The sequence below is a fragment of the Electrophorus electricus genome, chromosome 10 (genome assembly GCF_013358815.1).
Source record: "Electrophorus electricus isolate fEleEle1 chromosome 10, fEleEle1.pri, whole genome shotgun sequence".
Taxonomy (NCBI): domain Eukaryota; kingdom Metazoa; phylum Chordata; class Actinopteri; order Gymnotiformes; family Gymnotidae; genus Electrophorus; species Electrophorus electricus.
In genome coordinates, this window is record NC_049544.1 from 5,816,829 (window position 1) to 5,835,623 (window position 18,795).

Below are 18,795 nucleotides of genomic sequence, written 5' to 3' on the forward strand. Positions count from 1 at the left end.
TAAATAGACTAACAGTACTATATATATAGACTAACATACTATATAAATAGACTAACACTACTATATATATATAGACTAACATACTATATAAATAGACTAACACTACTATATATATAGACTAACACTACTACTATATATAGACTAACACTACTACTATATAAATAGACTAACACTACTACTATATATAGACTAACACTACTACTATATAAATAGACTAACACTACTACTATATATAGACTAACACTACTATATATAGACTAACATACTATATAAATAGACTAACACTACTATATATATATAGACTAACATACTATATAAATAGACTAACACTACTATATATATAGACTAACATACTATATAAATAGACTAACACTACTATATAAATAGACTAACACTACTACTATATAAATAGACTAACACTACTATATATATAGACTAACACTACTACTATATATAGACTAACACTACTACTATATAAATAGACTAACACTACTACTATATAAATAGACTAACACTACTACTATATATAGACTAACACTACTACTATATAAATAGACTAACAGTACTATATATATAGACTAACATACTATATAAATAGACTAACACTACTATATATATATAGACTAACATACTATATAAATAGACTAACACTACTATATATATAGACTAACATACTATATAAATAGACTAACACTACCATATATATAGACTAACACTACTACTATATATAGACTAACACTACTACTATATAAATAGACTAACACTACTACTATATATAGACTAACACTACTACTATATAAATAGACTAACACTACTACTATATATAGATTAACACTACTATATATAGACTAACATACTATATAAATAGACTAACACTACTATATATATATATATAGACTAACACTACTATTATATAGACTAACACTACTACTATATAAATAGACTAACACTACTACTATATAAATAGACTAACACTACTACTACTAATAATATTAATAGACATGTTCATCATTCATAGCAAAAAACGCTACATCACATTGCACCAAAAATCATTTTTTGCTTCCTTTTAAAAACAATTTAAATAGCAAAATCATGAATACCATTCTTTTTAAAAAGCGTACTATTTTTGCTCGCACTCTGAACTACCTACATGCACTGTACATAAAGTAGTGGAGCGCGTTTGTAAGCTGGGCTGCCCAAGCTGGATGGGTTCTCTCGCGTCTTGGTCCTCCCAAGGTTTCTTCCTTAATCTGCCCAGAGAGTTTATCCTTGCCACTGTCGCCACTGGTTTGCTCATTAGGGATCTGGACCCAAACGTTTGTAAAGCTGCTGACGATGTGTTGTAAAAAGTGATTCGACTTTGTACTCTCCAATAGTTTCAAGTACAACAGCAGTGCAGATTTGCATGCTTATAGCAATCCGAATTTAGGTTGTATGTTGTCCTCCGTCTGTCTGTAGGTCATAAACAATTAACTGGATATAGTTAATGCCAAGAAATGTTTCTTTTTATTTAACTGCAATTTTAATTACTTTAGTACATTACTAATGAACTTAAGAAGTTTCATGGAGTTAATAGAGCGCACTGCCCATTAAGAGTTTGGGGACACCTAGCTTTTCAAAAGGTTTTTAATAAATGAACATGCTTTCTTATGTTAATTTACAAAAACATAAAAAATTAAACAAGAGGTTAATACTGAGGATGTAGATGGGAATACCGGTGGCAATGACGAAAAATGAATTAAACTAAAAATACCAATACATTCTCTTAGCAGTCATTACGGCTTCCCACACATCCTTCATTTTTCCATGCACTTCTGGAAGTCTGTGGTTAAAAGTACTAATGTGCACTACTAGTACAAAACAAAAAACAAAGCAATTCAAAATTGAAAATTCATCAATGTTGCAAGTTTATTGCATAAAAATACTGCATTGCAAGATGCACACAAATTTCTGCTTTTAGTATTTACAAAAGGCAAAAAGTCCAAACAAACGGTCGCTCCAGCTCTCTATGCGTCATTTCTCACGGCATTCATTTGACATTTTTGCTTTAAACAAGTGATGCTAGACAATGGCTTGTGCCAACCTCAGTGGACAACCTTGGGCAGCTTGCTAATGGCATTGCCATGCAGTAGGAGAGAGGGAACAGGTTACGTAATAAACCACAAACCTTCTGGATCGTTACTGAGCCGACTAGGCTGCCGCAAGTTATAGGATTCTTCCACAGGAGTCAGCTAGCGTTATAGAATATGTAATTCTCAGTTACTGGCTGAAAGTGAAGGGTACATTTCCTAGCCCTGCAATCTAGCGTTGGAGCCACAGGCTTCCAGGTCAGCCTGCAGACATCACTCGTCTGGTGGAGTCAACACTGACTCACGGGGACACGGACGCTGTAATTAGCACGCTAAGATGGCCACGTCAAACGAGTAGCATCCCCACTGTGTGCACTTTCAAGGTACTGACTGGTTAATCACTTCACATATGTCCAGGTGTTAAACGGAAGTTATTCCCAGAAGTTATTCCCAGATTCTGTGCATCGGTTCATACATTTCTTCATGGACGTGCTCTGTATTGACAGTAAAGGTCCAGTGAGATTCAGTGTGAGTTGTCCTCCAGTTTGCCTGTTTGGGGTGATTTATAAATCATAGCTCAGGCTCCGTAGAGTCCTCATCAGTGGTCAGTGCAATTAGAACTGTGGGAGTGTGCAGATCAGTGCTGGCCCCCTGGCAGACCCATACTGGGCTGCAGTGGGCTTAGGTGGGCTCATCCGTTACACCTGGGGAGGTTTGTGGAATTTCCTTGGGTGGTGTGTTGTTGTAATGGGGGGCAGCGGGGCATGTCTAGATAAAAAAGAGAAGAAAAAAAACAATCGATACTGTCTGTAATATTTTACATACTGTAAGTATACGTTTTCAAGAAATCTTTTGGCAAAATAGAAGTGAATGAAACTTTGAAATCAACACACACACACACACACACACACACACACACACACACACACACACAAACTAGGAAAGTATGCAGACCTCACAGGAACAGCAGCAGCAGATGTGGTGAAGGAGGAAGCAGGGCCAGAAGCTGCATGGTGCCCTGCTGGCTGTGAGAGAGGGCGCAGGGGCAGGGCAGTGGGGTAACCACAGGGGTCTGCAGGCAAAGGCTTCCTGGGAACCGGAGGTCTTGGGGGACCGTGGTTTTCCATCTGAAACAGGAGGTAAGAATCCGACACTGGGTTACCAGATTGGACCGTTATGAACACTTCTGTTTTCTCTTTTCCAGACAAGGGAATTGGATCTCATTATTAGGGATGTAACATACAATTCAACGGTAGGGAAACATGAATTCAAAAGAGACCAGAACGTTTTAAAGGACTGTAGAGACGTGCTGTAGTACAGGGCCTGAGTGACGTGTACAGAGCTGTCGGCCCACTCTCTACAAGGTTGCAGGGTGCAGGTACCTCTCTGTCTGATAGGACAGGGTCGGGGGGGAGGGGCTTGCTCGGAGCAGCTGGTCGTGTCACTGTTGGCTGGAGATCCAGTAAAAGACAGGTGTTTAACAGAGAGGAGACGCAAGACACGGAGGACCACTACTCACTGCATGCCACTTCATTCTCACAACACTTATCCACCCCAAACCGACCACAGAGAATCACAGGCCATGCATTGCTCCTCATTGGACAGGGTCCCTTGATTAACCCAGGCACAAGCTTAATTGCATTATCTTCAACTAATGAACCTCAGTGCATACTATAACAAGTGACAGAGCAAATTTTCTGCTTTAATAGTCATTGCTTACACAATATTTTAAATGACCTAAGATTCCAATGATGTGTAAAGTAAACTTTTAATAAAATGTATTAATCCAATGCATCTGAATTATATGGTAACTAAAGATAGTGTATTATGTTGTTTTAATCTGTAGTTATGTGTAGATGAGTTGACATATTACCCCTTAATCACAATGATGGCATATATAAGAAATCTCACTGAGGTTGCTTGGTGTTCTTTCTTACTCTGTCTCCCGTCACAGTAAACAGAAACAGTTATACACACCGACATCAACCAACAAGCCTACAGCACATATGCACTTAAAGCAGGGTTTCATTCTATAGGTTCCAAATACAAAAGTGCAGTGTGGGAGAACACAAGCTTTTTTAATGAGCCCATTATTAAAAATGGGCTTATGCCAAACAACCTAATGACTGCCAGTTGAAGCTCTTGCTAGGAAACCCTGCCTTATAACAATCAGACCTATACCAACACCCAGTGCACCCTTCATAGCAATCTCTCAAACCATACCACAAACAAGAACACAAATACATGCACTGCCACAGGTAACTAGGCCAGAGGTCACATAGTAGTGCAACAAACGCTTTATATGGAGATGAGCAAGGACAGCTTGACACTGCAGAAGCTGAGAGTCTGCGAGACACGGAGAGGCAGATCTGTGCTAGTTAGGGCACATAAACGCACGGGCATGCGTGGCAGTAACCCGTCTCTACCTTTCGCTGCGTCTTGCTCTCTGAAGGGGCTGGGTCGGGTGGGAGGGGCTTGTTGGGGGGGTCGGGCCGTTGCCCTGCTGACTGGGGCAGCAGAGAAGGTGTTAAGCAAGTATCAAATGTTAAGAGTCTTTAGCATCCAAAGACAGTCTCCTTTAAAGTGTGCGGAGATCAGATTCTAGTGGTAGGTGGTCTAGTAAGTTGGCTACCAGCCAGAGAATGAAAGAGGGGCAGTACTCCCTTCTTCTAGCCTGCTGTCTGGCGGATGTGACAGTTTACCTGTGAGAGTTGTTTAGAGACAGGATCAGGTGGGAGAGGTTTAGTAGGAGGAGCAGGCCTGTCCTGGGCCTGACCAGGAGCGAGCATGAGGGAAAGTGAGAGGAAGAGAGGCAGGACATGCAGACATTAGGTTAAAATGGGAACGAAGAAAAAATACACATGGTTCAGTTCAAAATGAGTCAGACAAAGGAAGAGGAAGTGATTTTTTATATTAACAGAACTAGCAATGGGTTGGGGGTTAGTGGAGGCCGCCATTCGGAAGTGGAGAGTAACACAGCCTGTGGGTGATAAATATTATTATGCTGGCACTTTCCTTGCAAATATAAATGTAATGTAATGTAAGTGTTACCTTCATATCAGCAAATACCATAAAATATTGGACCGGTTTTATCAAAGCATCCTGATATTAAGATAAACTTAGCTGAGAGAGCATAATACCAAAGGGATGTAAACATTACCATTTAGCCACTGTCTTTGGGTTACGATGCATTTAGGAAACCCACGCCGTTTCAGTTACAATCAACAAACATCACGTGAGAAGTATCTACGCACGATAACTATAACTGCCGTGTTAGCAGTCTGCATGCATCTGAAGATGCTTTTTCAAACCTCATCTTTGTTTTGTTATACAAGTACCAGTCCACACCACACAAAAAGCCTGATAATGAATTCCACTTGAACAGTACTATAAACACTTTCCTTGCTTCACACCTCTATACAAATAAACCTACTAAACCACACTGACTTGAGGACAACATAGTACAAACCATATCACATACCACAAACAAACTCAAATTGTTCCTACTCACAACTCCTTTATTTTTAACATACTCTACTGTTGTAATAATGAACTATTTAATGTGCATATTAGCAGACTTACAACCCGGACACCACAGACTACTATAATTTATGATTGTATTGGACTATTATATTCTACTAAGTTACTACACCTCTGTGTCTATTATGAGTCACTTGTTTATGAATGCTGCTATCCAGTGTTGCCCATGAGAGACTGGTTCCTTTCTGAGTCTGGCTCCTACTAAGGTTTCTTCATTATGCTGCCAAGGGAGTTTTTCCTTGCCACTGCCCCCATTGGTTTTCTCGTTAGGAGGCTAGACGTGGATTCATATACAGATAACCTAAGACAACGTCTGTAGAAATAAAATGTAATTAACTGAACGTAACTGTGTGAACAGGAGTGAAGCTGGAGCAGGCTGTACCTTACTAATGGCCCGTGTGAGTGGGATGTCATTTTGGGGAGTCCACTGATACCTCAGTGGCTGGACCTGCTCGCCATTGCGTGCGCTTAGTCGCTCGATGACTGGAGTTCTGGGACATACGAGATATACACGGTCAGAACAGCAGTGAAAGCACTGAGAACAACTGTGGAGTCACATAACTGTTGCAAAACATCCAAAGGCATGTTAAAGGTACGATAACAATTTCGACTATACGTTTGGCTATTTTTATAGATGAGACTCAAATAAATACAGTCCCTTCCTTCACTGTTCCCTGTAAAGATGTCACACACAACATGCCCTCTTTTGCTATTTGTGTGCATTTGTGGGCTATATGTTTAGTTTTTCCTGATTACAGACTAGAGACTATAGCAACCACAGAGACCAGATGTCTTCCTCTGAATATACGATTTATTGATAGCTGCTGGAATGCGAGGAGAATTTCTCTAAATACCACAAAAAGTGTGTTGACTTAAAATCTCTGACCTTCCCTTGACTAGCTTGTATAGTTAGTGTACTGAGGATGTTAAAACTCTTGGCTAAGTCTGGGCTTGTTACAGAGGTAATGTCTGAGAAAAGTTGAAGTGTTAAATATAGAACTGGTATTGCTTACTGGTGAAGAAGTCTATCAGTGAACATAAATAACAAACTTGCATTTTTCTACACCCGTTCATCTAAAACCCACACTAGACACAGTTACCGTGACACTCTATTGCATATTATTGAAACAGATTAAATATGTAGAGTAATTTTGTCTTTTTCTTCTAACTGGATCATGAGTAAAATGAAGAAAAGGGAAAATCAAAACTTGAGGCTCTGTTTTGATAACACAGACAGGATTTTTTTCTAAAAAAAAAAAAAAAAATCTCTCTCTCTCTCTCTTTTCCTCTCTCTGTCCATTTGTCTCTGTTACTTTCACTTTCTCTTTCCTGTCTGTCTGTCTGTCTGTGTCTGTCTGCCACACTCTCACCGGCTTGGCTGTCTGGCCTTGCTGAAGGGTGTGTTGTTGAAACAGAAGAGGTTTCGTCGGCAGCGAGGGAACCGGAATGCCAGGAGCAGCAGCAACACTGGCAGCACGAACAAGAAGAACACCAGCAGAGCCACGCGCGTGGGATCAGAGTCTAGAGCCACACACACCCAAACACACACCCTCAGATCTCAGAGGTCTGTAGCATTTAATATGCATACGGTACCCATAGCCGCTACTGTGAACGGCAGTGAGCAAGTATGCTGATGAGGAACAGCAGGTATGCTGTGTGAGTGGACACCTCTGGGCTGGCGTAAGGGTCCACTGTCCACACTGCCCCCAGCTCCGGAGTACTGACAGTCTGGAGGAGCCCACCCCACATCACAGTGGCAGTTCTTGTTACTGTTGCACACCTACAGATGCAGAACCAGAAGTGAAGAGTACAATTTCTCACTTCCTCATGACCTCAGGCAGGGGGATTCCAGTACTGTAACTTCCTCTAATACAAAGGTGTAGTAAATTTGCGTAAAATATTTGCTAAAACAAAGAAATCCACAAAGGGTTATCTTAAGAGAAGCAGAAGAAGCAAGTCAAGAATGAAAAGGTACTACCTGCCGGATGCTAAAGGATCAGTACTAAACCGAAGAAGTAATCTAAGAGAGACCATGTTCCTCCGGAGCTCTGTAATGAGGCAAGCATGTCAGCTTCTTACCCCGTGACCGCTGCACTTCCTGTGACACTCCTCGGTACCAAACACAGATGCATCCTGACATCGCTGGTCTAAACACACCTAGGAGGGGAGCAAGACAACAATACATGTTACAGTATTACACCCATGAATGACTTATACTGAGTGAAAAGGCACAATCCCATGCAGACATACAATTAACAGATTAATTCATAAAGCTAAAATAATACCCCAGATACAAAAAACCCCCACTATTTCATTCTATTTGGGTTTCCCAAAATACATGTTCAGTACACTAGAAATACTGCATCAAAAATGATAAACAACGATATACCATTGGTATACAAGTAATTAACAGGCAAATGCACTCATATAGAGTATACAGCATATGTTCGCATTCTGTGATGGGTAACTGTGCAAACTCTCACCTTCCCAGGTGCACAGGCAGTCCCGTGAGCCACCATGGCTGGGTCAGAGACATCATCGCCTAGGTCAAAATATGCCCCTCGACAGGTGAAGTCAGTGTGGTTCAGTCTCACTACAGTTGTCTCTGCGCTCGATCCCAGAAAGGTGTAGCCTCCCTGACATTGGAGCTTACCACACTGCACATCTCTGGAGAAGGACATGACCAGGAAGCTTAGCTTTACAGAACTGGTGAGTTTTCTTTTCTCAAAGCCAGCATGTACTAAACGGGTAATTTAAATATTGGTCCCTTTCCAAGGGCTTCACTACTGAGGTCCACCACATTGCCGGTGACAGTACAAAGCATGTTGTAATGCTATAATTATTCAAACAAAATTTACACTCACCGGCCACTTTATTAAGAACAGCTGAACACTAGCTCATTTATGTCATTTAGCTATAAATCAACCATACTGCAGCAGTGCACTGCACAAAATCATGCAGACAATGCTGAAAAGCTTCACTTAGTGTTCAAGTAGCAGAATGGACAAAAAAACGACCTGAGTGACTTTGATCATGTTTGTGGGTGTCAGACAAGCTGGTCTGAGTATGTCCAAGTGCTGATCTTGAATTTTCACTCATTCACTCACTACATTTTCACAACTTTATGCAGAGCTGTGAGCAGAAATGTCCCTGGCGCCAGTTTCCCCCCCCAATTTTAGTCCGAGACGATCACCACTCGTCGGGCAATTCTCCCCCATCACACAACCATGGAGGGAAAGGGCCCTCACTCTTCTCACGCAGCAGCGGTGTAACTTGCTCAGAGGACGGTGCTACCTGCCCCCTTCTGATGTATGAGCTCACAGGCACCCACATTTGACCAGTGTTGCTGTGACAGCGAGGAGTTGCACTCTCTCTCCCTCCCTGAGAGCACAGGGATCAAACTCACATCAGAGATCACTCTCAGAATCTCCAGATGACAGGACGCACTGCTGCAGCACCCAGGAGCAGAAATGCTTTGTCACTTAATGACAGCGGGAGGACATCCAGACTGGTGTGAGCTGACAGGAAGCCTTCAGTAGCTCACCCAAGATTTACAACTGTTGTGAGCAGAAAGGCATCTCCAAACGAACACACCACGCGTAGGACCTTGAGTGCTACAGCAACCGTAGAGCACATCGGCTTGCACTGAGTCTGCAGTCGGCTCACCAAGACCGAACAACTGCAGACTGCAGACACACTGCCTAGTCGGCTGGATCTCGATGTCTGCTGTCAGAATTCTGCATAAAACAACCTGAATCCATGGACCCAATGTAACTTGAGTCAACAGCTCAAGCTGATGGCTGTGGCGTAATGGTGTAGGACACCAGAAATATATATGCCCCTCATTTGAATGCTACAACCTATTTGAGTATTGCTGCTGACCATGTGTATTCTTTTATGGCCACAATGTACCCATCTTATATAAGCAAAGCCATTTCAGACGGGTTCCACATCAGTGTACGTGAATGGCTTCCCCCTATTCAGCATTAGATCCTATTCAGTATTAAATCCTGTATAGTATTAGTGTGATGTTGCTAATAAAGTGACCCGTGAGTGCATAAATACACTCAAAACAGAACCCTAGACCCCAGAGGGTTTAATAGCCTTCACAGGAAAGCAAACAAAAGAAGATTAAGCTTCTGGGCCCATGCAGGCTGTGGTCGATTACGAAACTGTTTTCAGGTGACTCGAGCGCTCAGGTCTTGACACGTACGCACTGGAGCAGGGGATGTAGCTGCCGTCGCGCATCTGGCCACAGTTGCCGTACTTGTTGCCCTGCTTGTTTACGAAGGAGAAGCAGACGGACGGAGCACGGGTGGAGTCTGAGAAAACAGCGCACGCATGCACACACACGTGCACGTACACACACGCGCACGCACGTGCAAACACACATACGTTAATGCTCCTCACAGGACACAGGCGCTTTAGACTAGAGCCGTAATCACTCTATAGAATGAGTGATCATTTACAGCAAAAATGAATCAAACATGATTAAAATACAGAACAGCCTTTACTAAAAAGAAATAGATCCTCCTTATTTGGCTTGTGTTGTGTTTTCTTTTTAATTTTCCACTGGTCCAACAGGTCCTGACTCGTAGTGAATTTATAAACTTGAGAATGTAAACTGGATGGTGAACACAGGTGCCACTCACTGGATCCCCACAGTAGTTGGCACTGGTTGTCCAGACTGGCACACACTCCGCTGTAGCAGTAGGACGTGCCCCCCTGGCATGGCTCGCCGTTCTGGAGGAATACGTTGGCTGGGCAGTACGGGGATGTCCCACTGCAGTACTCTGGGAGATCGCACTCACCCAGAGGGTCCCGACACATCCAGCCGGCAACACGCAGCTAAGAGAGAGAGAAAGGGAGTGCAGGGGAGGAAGAAGGAGGAGGAGGAGAGCGAGAGAGCACAGAGGAAGTGCAGTGGATTATTCAAGGCAATTATCCAAGTGCGAGGTGTATATGTGGTTGAGATATACATATTTTGAGTCATACATACTTTACAGTTTTCACAGCAAATGCCATCAGAGGAACACTGGGCATCTGGAACCAGCTTACAGGTGCTGGCATTACAGCACGGATCATTACATTCCTGCGCGCGCACACACACACACACACACACAGTGAGTATTCTCTAAACAGTTTTCAGAGCAAATGAACCAACTGAACCAAAACTTGACTCATTTTTCCTGCCCCTGCTGCATAACATTTCCATCTTAAAGTGTGGCATGGGCCTGTGACATCAGGCCAAATCATGAGCCTGATTAAAGACATTTCTTTGGATTATTAATGTTTTATGATTTTAACAATGGCACTGCACAACAAACTAGCAATGTTCACAAGTCGTTTTTGTAGAGTCCAAAGTCCAGTTTCGTGACCCGTCTGAAGACTACCATCACGTGACCTAAGTGCGTTGTGGGGTTCCATGCTGGGCTAAGCCATGGCTCTGCTGGAGGATTCATTGACACGTCTTACATCCAGCAGGCCACAGTCGCACTCCTCGCCCGTCTCGATGTAGAGGTTCCCGCAGCGCGGGCCCCCCAGCAGCTCCTCGGGCTGGGGCACGTTGAAGAGGCACATGCCGCCGCCGTGTAGCAGGCTGAGGGAGAGGTCGTGCTTGCTGCAGCTGCTGAACAACTGACCGGGCATGAACCTACACGAACAGAGCACACCTGCGTGAGGAGAGATCTACATGAACAGCGCATGTGTGAGGAGAGTTCTACATGAGCTGAACACACTGTGTGAGGAGAGATCTACATGAACAGCGCATGTGTGAGGAGAGTTCTACATGAACTGAACACACTGTGTGAGGAGAGAGCTACATGAACAGCGCATGTGTGAGGAGAGTTCTACATGAGCTGAACACACTGTGTGAGGAGAGAGCTACATGAACAGCGCACACCTGTGTGAGGGGAGATCTGTGTATGGGGAGCCTAGGTTTCTTCATCAACTATTCTCTTTTCCTTATACACCCACACGCACAAACACGCATGCGCACAAACACACACCCACACGCACACGCACGCGTGCGCACGCACATACCCTGTGGAGGGCTCCATGATGCAGCCGCCAAGGCGGGGCTCATTTTGGCACTGGCAGCCACGTTCGGTTGTGTCGTGGCTCATGCCCAGGTTGTGGCCGAGCTCGTGCGCCACCGTGGAAGCCACACCCAGCACGCTCACCAGATGGTCCTGTGAGACAGAGAGGGGCGGAGCCAATCAGAGCAGCATGTTCCTCGCCAGCTGTTTGAGATGAAAAAAACCCATCGAGAAGGGGTGGCTATCTGGTGTTGCAATGTCATCAAGTCTCACCACATTAACTCCTCCAGATCTGTCCTTGGAGCACATGGAGGACTGAGAGGCCATGCCCACTGTGGTACCGTCAAACGACTCGCCACTGTTGCAAAATCAATAAACCCTCAAGTATACTCTCTACTCTCTAAGAGGAGGAAATCCATTTAGAAAGCAAACAGGCGACATTTATTTCTTCTGGATCATTTTTATTGCTTATGAAATAACACCCTTCCTGCCTACATTATGTATAATTAATCAGAGCCTACATGATTAGCTGCGCGTTGTCATGGCGTAGCCGTGGCAGCAGCTCTCTGGTCCTCCATTCCAGGAAGCGGTTGAGCGTGTCAGTGGGACTCTTATCTACGAGGATTTTATCTCGGTGGCTCCAGATCTCCAGGCCCAGGAGGGCCACGCGCACGTTCAGCGGCCGGTAGAACTGATCCGTGCAGGGCGCAAGGGGAACAAGTGAAGAATAAATCAGTTCTAAATGTCGCTAAAGTTGTCACATCATACTCAAGGTTTCCAAGAGAACTATTCACAAACAAAAAGCCATTAGGTTCTAAAAATTCAGCCAAATCATAAAATGCCCTTTCATATGCCTTAAGAAGTAGTAAGGAGCATTTTGCCTAATTCCTGGTAAATGAAAAACATGCACTAGCTTGCTGGTCTTACATTCAAAGCGTTTTTGCTTCTTTCTAACAGTAAAAACTTTTTACCATTCAATAAAACAGTTTCTGTATTAATTATAATGAAACATTAATTAAAAATGCTAACTGATGCTCTATTAAATAGATCTCATAGGTATGACATACATATATATATATATATATATATATATATATATATATATATATATATATATATATATATATATATATATATATGTAAACCAATAGCACAATATTATCAAAACTAAATTCCTAACTTACCCAGTCTACCTGGTTGGCCACATCCAGCATGCGATAAATAATAGTCTTGTTGTTCTTCTGATAATTTAGGTACTGTATGCAAGAAAATCAATGTAACCACTATATTTAATTAACTAACAAAGTTATGATGACGTACAGAAGCCACACTAAGTGTAATAAGGACCTACACATTGTCAGCACGTGCCCCTACTGAACATACATGGGGCAGTAACAAAATACATGCTGCACATCCGTATTGGCTGAAACAATATCACCTTTTCTCTGGCACAACATTTCAATAAAAGACACATGCTTACTGGCTACAGCACAGTCCATGAGTCTCGGTTTGGACACAAAACGCACATCCTAACTGAGACTCATGGACTGTGCTGCAGCTGGAAGGCCTCTTCAGGATCAGTCCAGTCTGGACTTCAGTGCATGGGATTTGAAATCATGAGCTTAAAAGTGCACTATGCCAACTTTAGTTCAAGGATCTGTACTGGGTGAATCAGTTTTCTCAATACAAGGTCCTTTGTTCACACAGCACCAGAGGTAATTAAAAATATCATCATATAGGCTTCATGTTTCATGACCATGTGACCCTTAGACCTCAGTGGATGCAGGGTATCTTCTCTGCCTGGCTTCTGATTGCTGCTATCGTGGTGTCCGTTGTCGGTCAGAGGAGCATGCCCCCCCCTTTGAGTCTTGGTTCCTCTCCAGGTTTCTTCCTCGTGCTCTTAGGGAGCTTTTCCTTGCCACTGACGCCCTTGGCTTGCTCGCTGGGGGCTTGGACTTGACATTTGTAAAGCTGCTTTATGACGAGGGCTGTTGTAAAAAGCGCTATAAATAAATACATTTGACTTTGACTATTTTACCACCATTTTTGTTTCTTCTTTTTTAGGATTTTGCTTTCAATGTCCTTTTGAGCAAATAAAATACATCCTCAGTGGGATTCAAGTCACTGACTCACCTAGTTAAGAGCATTACTTTTTGTTCATGGACAAACTGCATCTTTGCTTTTAACGGTATGTTTGGGGCCATTCTGCTGCTGTAATGTGGAGCAACATTCGGTGAATTCTGAGCCATTTGGTTGAATATGAAGCTGTTCTTGCAGCTTACCAGTGTACTATAGAGTTGCGCAATATTTCTCATTGATTCATTCAGATTTGTAAGCCTCACGGTGGTCTGCCCTGCCAGGAATGACACTTCCTGCTCTTTCTGTAATACACTCCAGATGCAGCATTCAGAATCAAATCTTGACCTTCAGTTAATTTTCTTGAATTACGATGCTGAAGTAACAACGTAATGACTCCCAGCTGCTAAGAAACAACAGGGCATCCAACAGTCAAAATAATTTTGTCTCCCTACAATGGAAGGGTTGTGTGTAAAATGGCCGCTCTCAACATATGTCAATGCCATGACTCACCCAGTGTGGACACACATCCTCAAATCAAAGTTGACACTTTGCACTTTGCAGAACCAAACCAACATAATCTGTATTTGTTCAAACTATTATAGTCTACACAATGTAAGAACAACAGAAATGCTCACTCACCTCCTTGTGATCAGCAACAAGCACCAGTTCAATATATTTGGTCTCTGAAAGAATATCTCTTTTACTCTGTAAAACAGAACCTCTGTTTTCAATGAGTGCAGGACTAGGGAGTCTCTTCATATTAAAATTAAAGTAACTGCCGGCACAAAGGCAAACACCCACACAGAATACACATATTTACACACACACACACACACTCACAAACACACACACACAAAAACACACACACACACAGACACACACACACACAGACACACACACACACAGACACACACACACACAGACACACACACACACAGACACACACACACACAGACACACACACACACAGACACACACACACACAGACACACACACACACAGACACACACACACACAGACACACACACACACACAGACACACACACACACAGACACACACACACACAGACACACACACACACACACACACACACACACACACAAATGCAGAGCTTCATCGCATCCCTCACCCTGTGCATGTGTGGGGTGAACTGAATGGGGGGTATGGAGGTGTGAGAAACCCCACAGTCACCCGACTCAGAACTTCGCTGGTGGATCGGGTAGAGCAGGTGCATCCCCCTCTCCTCTTCTGATCTTCCACGCCCCTCCACTCCTTCATCCTCTTCCTCTTCATCAGGCTGCAGCTCAAAGCTTAAACTAGCATTAACTATTATCACTCCCCTATAGAGATAAACATGAGATAAGCATAATATTGAATTCCCATTTTCAGTAACATGTCAGATTATATTACTGGATATACATGAAAGCTTAAACCCATCTCTTGTGCCAATATAAGTCAAAGACATTTGACCAAGATGTCCTACATTTTAGGGGCACTGCAGACATTACTTCATTAAGCACATGGTCCATCCGTGTGGATGAGTGCCAGTGGGAATTACTGCAATGCTTACAGCTCTGCACAAGAAACCCTTCACCAGCCCCCAGCACACACTCATGAGTTCAGTCCCAGGTATGGCCCCAGAATGAAATTGCACTGGGTGGGGAATTCCCTGCTTCATCTACGGTAGACAGAAATTCATGCCCCTTTTTCAAACTTATATATTCCCTCACATGCCTCTAATCATCTTCCAGGTCTTCACCCCCTTTATTTCCCAGTTGTTGGGTTTCCACAAGTCTATGCTCAGACAGGGCTGCAACTTAGGTATAAGATCACTCATTTGCAACTATATGCTACACTCTAGAACAGAACTTTACAAGGAAGAGTTCCAACACAAGCACAACCAATACTGACGATTAGAGAACCAATACACACAGGGATCAGAGAATCGTCTAGGTAGTAAAGCGCCATAGCATCAAAGCAGTTAAAAACAACCCCCGTCGGTGGACGTTTTTTCCTAACAGACACAGGGGAGGAGGACCAGTGAGAGGAAGTACTGCGGTCCTTACCGTAAGCCAGCACAGGTGCTAACTGCCACACGGGACAGAGAGAACCCTCTCACTGAGCCATGGTAGTAACAGTGAGTCTGAGAACAGAGCCCAAATGAGGTCAATTCAATATTTAATTTCCCTTTAGTCACTCCAGCTACCCGCCCATCCGCACACACCCACACACAATGCTCATAATAGTAACATGACTTTCAGCATTTAGTTAAGCAAATACACTGTTAGAATGCAGTAATGGCCTCCAGTCAAAATACAGTGGACACCACTTGGCCCTTTAGCAGCCCCTTGAATCCTGCACGCTCCTGCATCCATAGAAATGCCGACTCAGTGGACGGTTCTGCTGCTAGGGCTGACTAATCATGTACTTCACTCACCTGTGCCACTAATGCATACATTATGCAAATTTACAGCAAATCATATTCATGAATGAGAGAAATAAACAGACCACTGGACCCTCCTCCATGGACACCCCAGTCCCATTTGGCAAGTAGTAGAAGATATTGGGTGGCGCAGGCAACAGATTCCTGCAGAGTCCAGACAATGTGAGTGAGGAGGTGGAGCACAAGCAGATGAATAAACATAAGGGTAGACAAGCTGGATATCTGGGAGTGTTTCCATCATATGATGTATGTCTGGGACTGTGTAGACTCACTGGTTTTTCTCCAAGTCTAGCAGGAGGAGGATGTCTCCCACTTGCAGACCACAAAGCAATGTGTCTGGGTGACCATTCTGGAAAAAAAAGATAGCAAATAAAAAGAAATGCACCAAGCACTTTTTAAACCATTTGGCACTACAGGTGTAAAATCATAGACTGGCATAAAAATTGTGCATCAGCAATACTACAGAAGTCTGACCACAGGCTTCTTAAAGTTGGTGGAATATTATAGGTTGTCATAGAATGTCAGAGTTTGGTTTAAAGCCCTGAGGTGTTAATGATAACCTTCAAAAACACATTTCAGAACAATATCCACTACAGGTAATATTGAAGTGCTGGAGTCAACAGACATTTTAGTGGAATTAGTCCATCCCCATGATGTATGAGAATGGGAATCTGTGTACAGCATTGTCTATAGCTGGTGATCTTTCTCACATAGTCCACTCCTGTCATAGCGGCCAATTTTAGACCTATGCAATCATAAAAAAAATTTATTCCAAAGGTCATTTTGGTGGTCAGTGCTAATATGAGGTGATCCAATGGAACAATGAGATGTAAGCTTAATAAGGGATTTTAAGGTTTTATCATGTAGGAGTAATTTAATGACAGTGTAATTGATTGTTATACTGTGGTGTGTATGTGCAAGAATTTGCTGTGTCGGTTTCAAATAAAGTGCTTTGTAAGGGGAAAATAAAAAGCGATTTTCTATATAATTCATAACACACTGCAGAAATAAACTAGCAGCTGAATGAAACAATGATTTCTTATTGATTGTTTATTGCTTAAAGTGTTGGAGCTTTTTGGCTAGTTACTACACCTTATAATTTGCTGTTCTTTTTATAATACGTTTTCTGGTGTTATTACTTGAGAATAGGTTTGTTTATAAATGGCTCGGTATTAAATTACATTAGTGCCATGTCACAGTGGTGTAGTGTAACGTGATAATGTGATGATATATAATCGTCTTAAAATATCATGCAACACAGAGAATTGCTTTAATAGGCTTTTTGATTAACACTATCACCGTATGTCCACTTCCCTGATACCTATGCAGTTTAAAAAAAAAAAAAAAAAAAAAGGGCTCATAGTGCATGCGGTCCGATCCTGTAGTCATATTAGCACACAAAAGTGATATCTCGCTAATCGGATTCTCAGCTTCATAAGGCGAGATGGGGAGAACCTCTCCTTCTCGCCCTTCCTGATCGCAGAGCACACCCCACACACAATCACTGGCAGGAAAGGTCTGCTGACTGAGTAGGGTGGTGGAGCAGCCTTCGCGTCCCCTCTGTGCACACTCAGCGCCACAGCCCATCAGTGTCTGGCTATCCCTCACCTCACTCTTTGCACTCTCATTTCCCCTGTTGATGCGCCTCCCCCGCACTCCTTCCTGCATACACATGCTGACTCACACACACGCGCACAAACACACACGCGCGCGGACAAAACACAGACTCAAACGCATCCCTACCCCCCCCCCCCCGGTGAAAAAGTGAAACCCCCGTGAGCTTCCTGCGGAGATGCCGCCTCCGTTTCCTGCTTTTCTCCTCTGCTTCCCCACGGGAACAGAGGGCTTCATGTCTGGGCTCTCTCAGCCCTGCACACAGCAGCTGTGTCAGAAGAATACCACCATTATCACATAGTACAGACTAACTGGCACCAGCGCTTTGTTTATAGGCCAGCCTGGATGCTAACCACTCTTATTGGAGCAAATCTTTCTAGCCTGGGGGTCAATCCTGCTTGATGGGTTTTCATTCTGAACTGGTGTTGATAAATATATGCTGATGCTTTGGCTGTTTTTTGGCAGGGACTGAGGCTAGGAGGAGCTTCCAGTCACGACACAAGTTCAACAAATCACAGAGGTTTGCTTTAGGATAAATGTGATTCAAAGATTATTTGCTCAGTCCATCCTCACAGCTGATGGTGATTCAAAGCTCATTCAGTCAGTTTCTAGTCAAGGTTATAATCTTAGAGAAAGTAGACTAAAATAACTCTACTCATGCCAAATACACTTGCTCCAGCTAAGGGTCAAGGGTCATATTAAACACGGGCCAAAAGAGGTTGTTTTCTGTATGCCGATAGGCCAAACACACCCACAAGCATATATCTTCAAGCTTATGACCATAATAAGTAGATGGCTGTGGTGAAGAGCTTAATCACAAATGCCTGGGAGTGCAAGCGATTCTGATTGAGTGGATCCAATGTCTGAGCTATCTGGGAAAACAGCCAACTGATAACACACGAACAAAGGGGTGGGTCTGAGACTACAGACTGGGCAGGAACCAGTTTGCATGACCATTAATAACAAGAGAATGTAATCTGCAAGGAGAAAGCAGAATCAGGACAGAAACCA

General features: G+C 43.1%; 1 protein-coding gene across 3 annotated transcripts in view; it reads right to left on the minus strand.

Moving 5' to 3' along the window:
* Positions 1 to 1,883: 1,883 nt before the first annotated feature.
* The window catches only part of adam15 (ADAM metallopeptidase domain 15), a 23,434-nt gene continuing 6,522 nt past the window's right edge, over positions 1,884 to 18,795 (minus strand). Inside the window, exons 3-25 of one of the 3 annotated variants that reach the window (XM_026999981.2) lie at positions 16,443 to 16,519; positions 16,236 to 16,314; positions 15,794 to 15,870; positions 14,857 to 15,067; positions 14,366 to 14,431; positions 12,832 to 12,903; positions 12,169 to 12,338; positions 11,921 to 12,005; positions 11,652 to 11,800; positions 11,085 to 11,262; positions 10,609 to 10,701; positions 10,262 to 10,457; positions 9,823 to 9,931; positions 8,093 to 8,276; positions 7,689 to 7,766; positions 7,278 to 7,389; positions 6,980 to 7,130; positions 5,992 to 6,100; positions 4,772 to 4,840; positions 4,496 to 4,576; positions 3,452 to 3,520; positions 3,024 to 3,196; positions 1,884 to 2,837 (exon numbers count right to left, since the gene is read on the minus strand). In XM_026999981.2, the coding sequence (XP_026855782.2) occupies positions 2,768 to 2,837; positions 3,024 to 3,196; positions 3,452 to 3,520; positions 4,496 to 4,576; positions 4,772 to 4,840; positions 5,992 to 6,100; positions 6,980 to 7,130; positions 7,278 to 7,389; positions 7,689 to 7,766; positions 8,093 to 8,276; positions 9,823 to 9,931; positions 10,262 to 10,457; positions 10,609 to 10,701; positions 11,085 to 11,262; positions 11,652 to 11,800; positions 11,921 to 12,005; positions 12,169 to 12,338; positions 12,832 to 12,903; positions 14,366 to 14,431; positions 14,857 to 15,067; positions 15,794 to 15,870; positions 16,236 to 16,314; positions 16,443 to 16,519 (2,658 nt within the window). In that variant the 3' untranslated portion in view covers positions 1,884 to 2,767. Of the gene's footprint in view, positions 2,838 to 3,023; positions 3,197 to 3,451; positions 4,577 to 4,771; positions 4,841 to 5,991; positions 6,101 to 6,979; positions 7,131 to 7,277; positions 7,390 to 7,688; positions 7,767 to 8,092; positions 8,277 to 9,822; positions 9,932 to 10,261; positions 10,458 to 10,608; positions 10,702 to 11,084; positions 11,263 to 11,651; positions 11,801 to 11,920; positions 12,006 to 12,168; positions 12,339 to 12,831; positions 12,904 to 14,365; positions 14,432 to 14,856; positions 15,068 to 15,793; positions 15,871 to 16,235; positions 16,315 to 16,442; positions 16,520 to 18,795 lie in introns of those variants that run through there. The other 2 variants (XM_035530537.1, XM_035530538.1) reach the window with 2 other exon arrangements.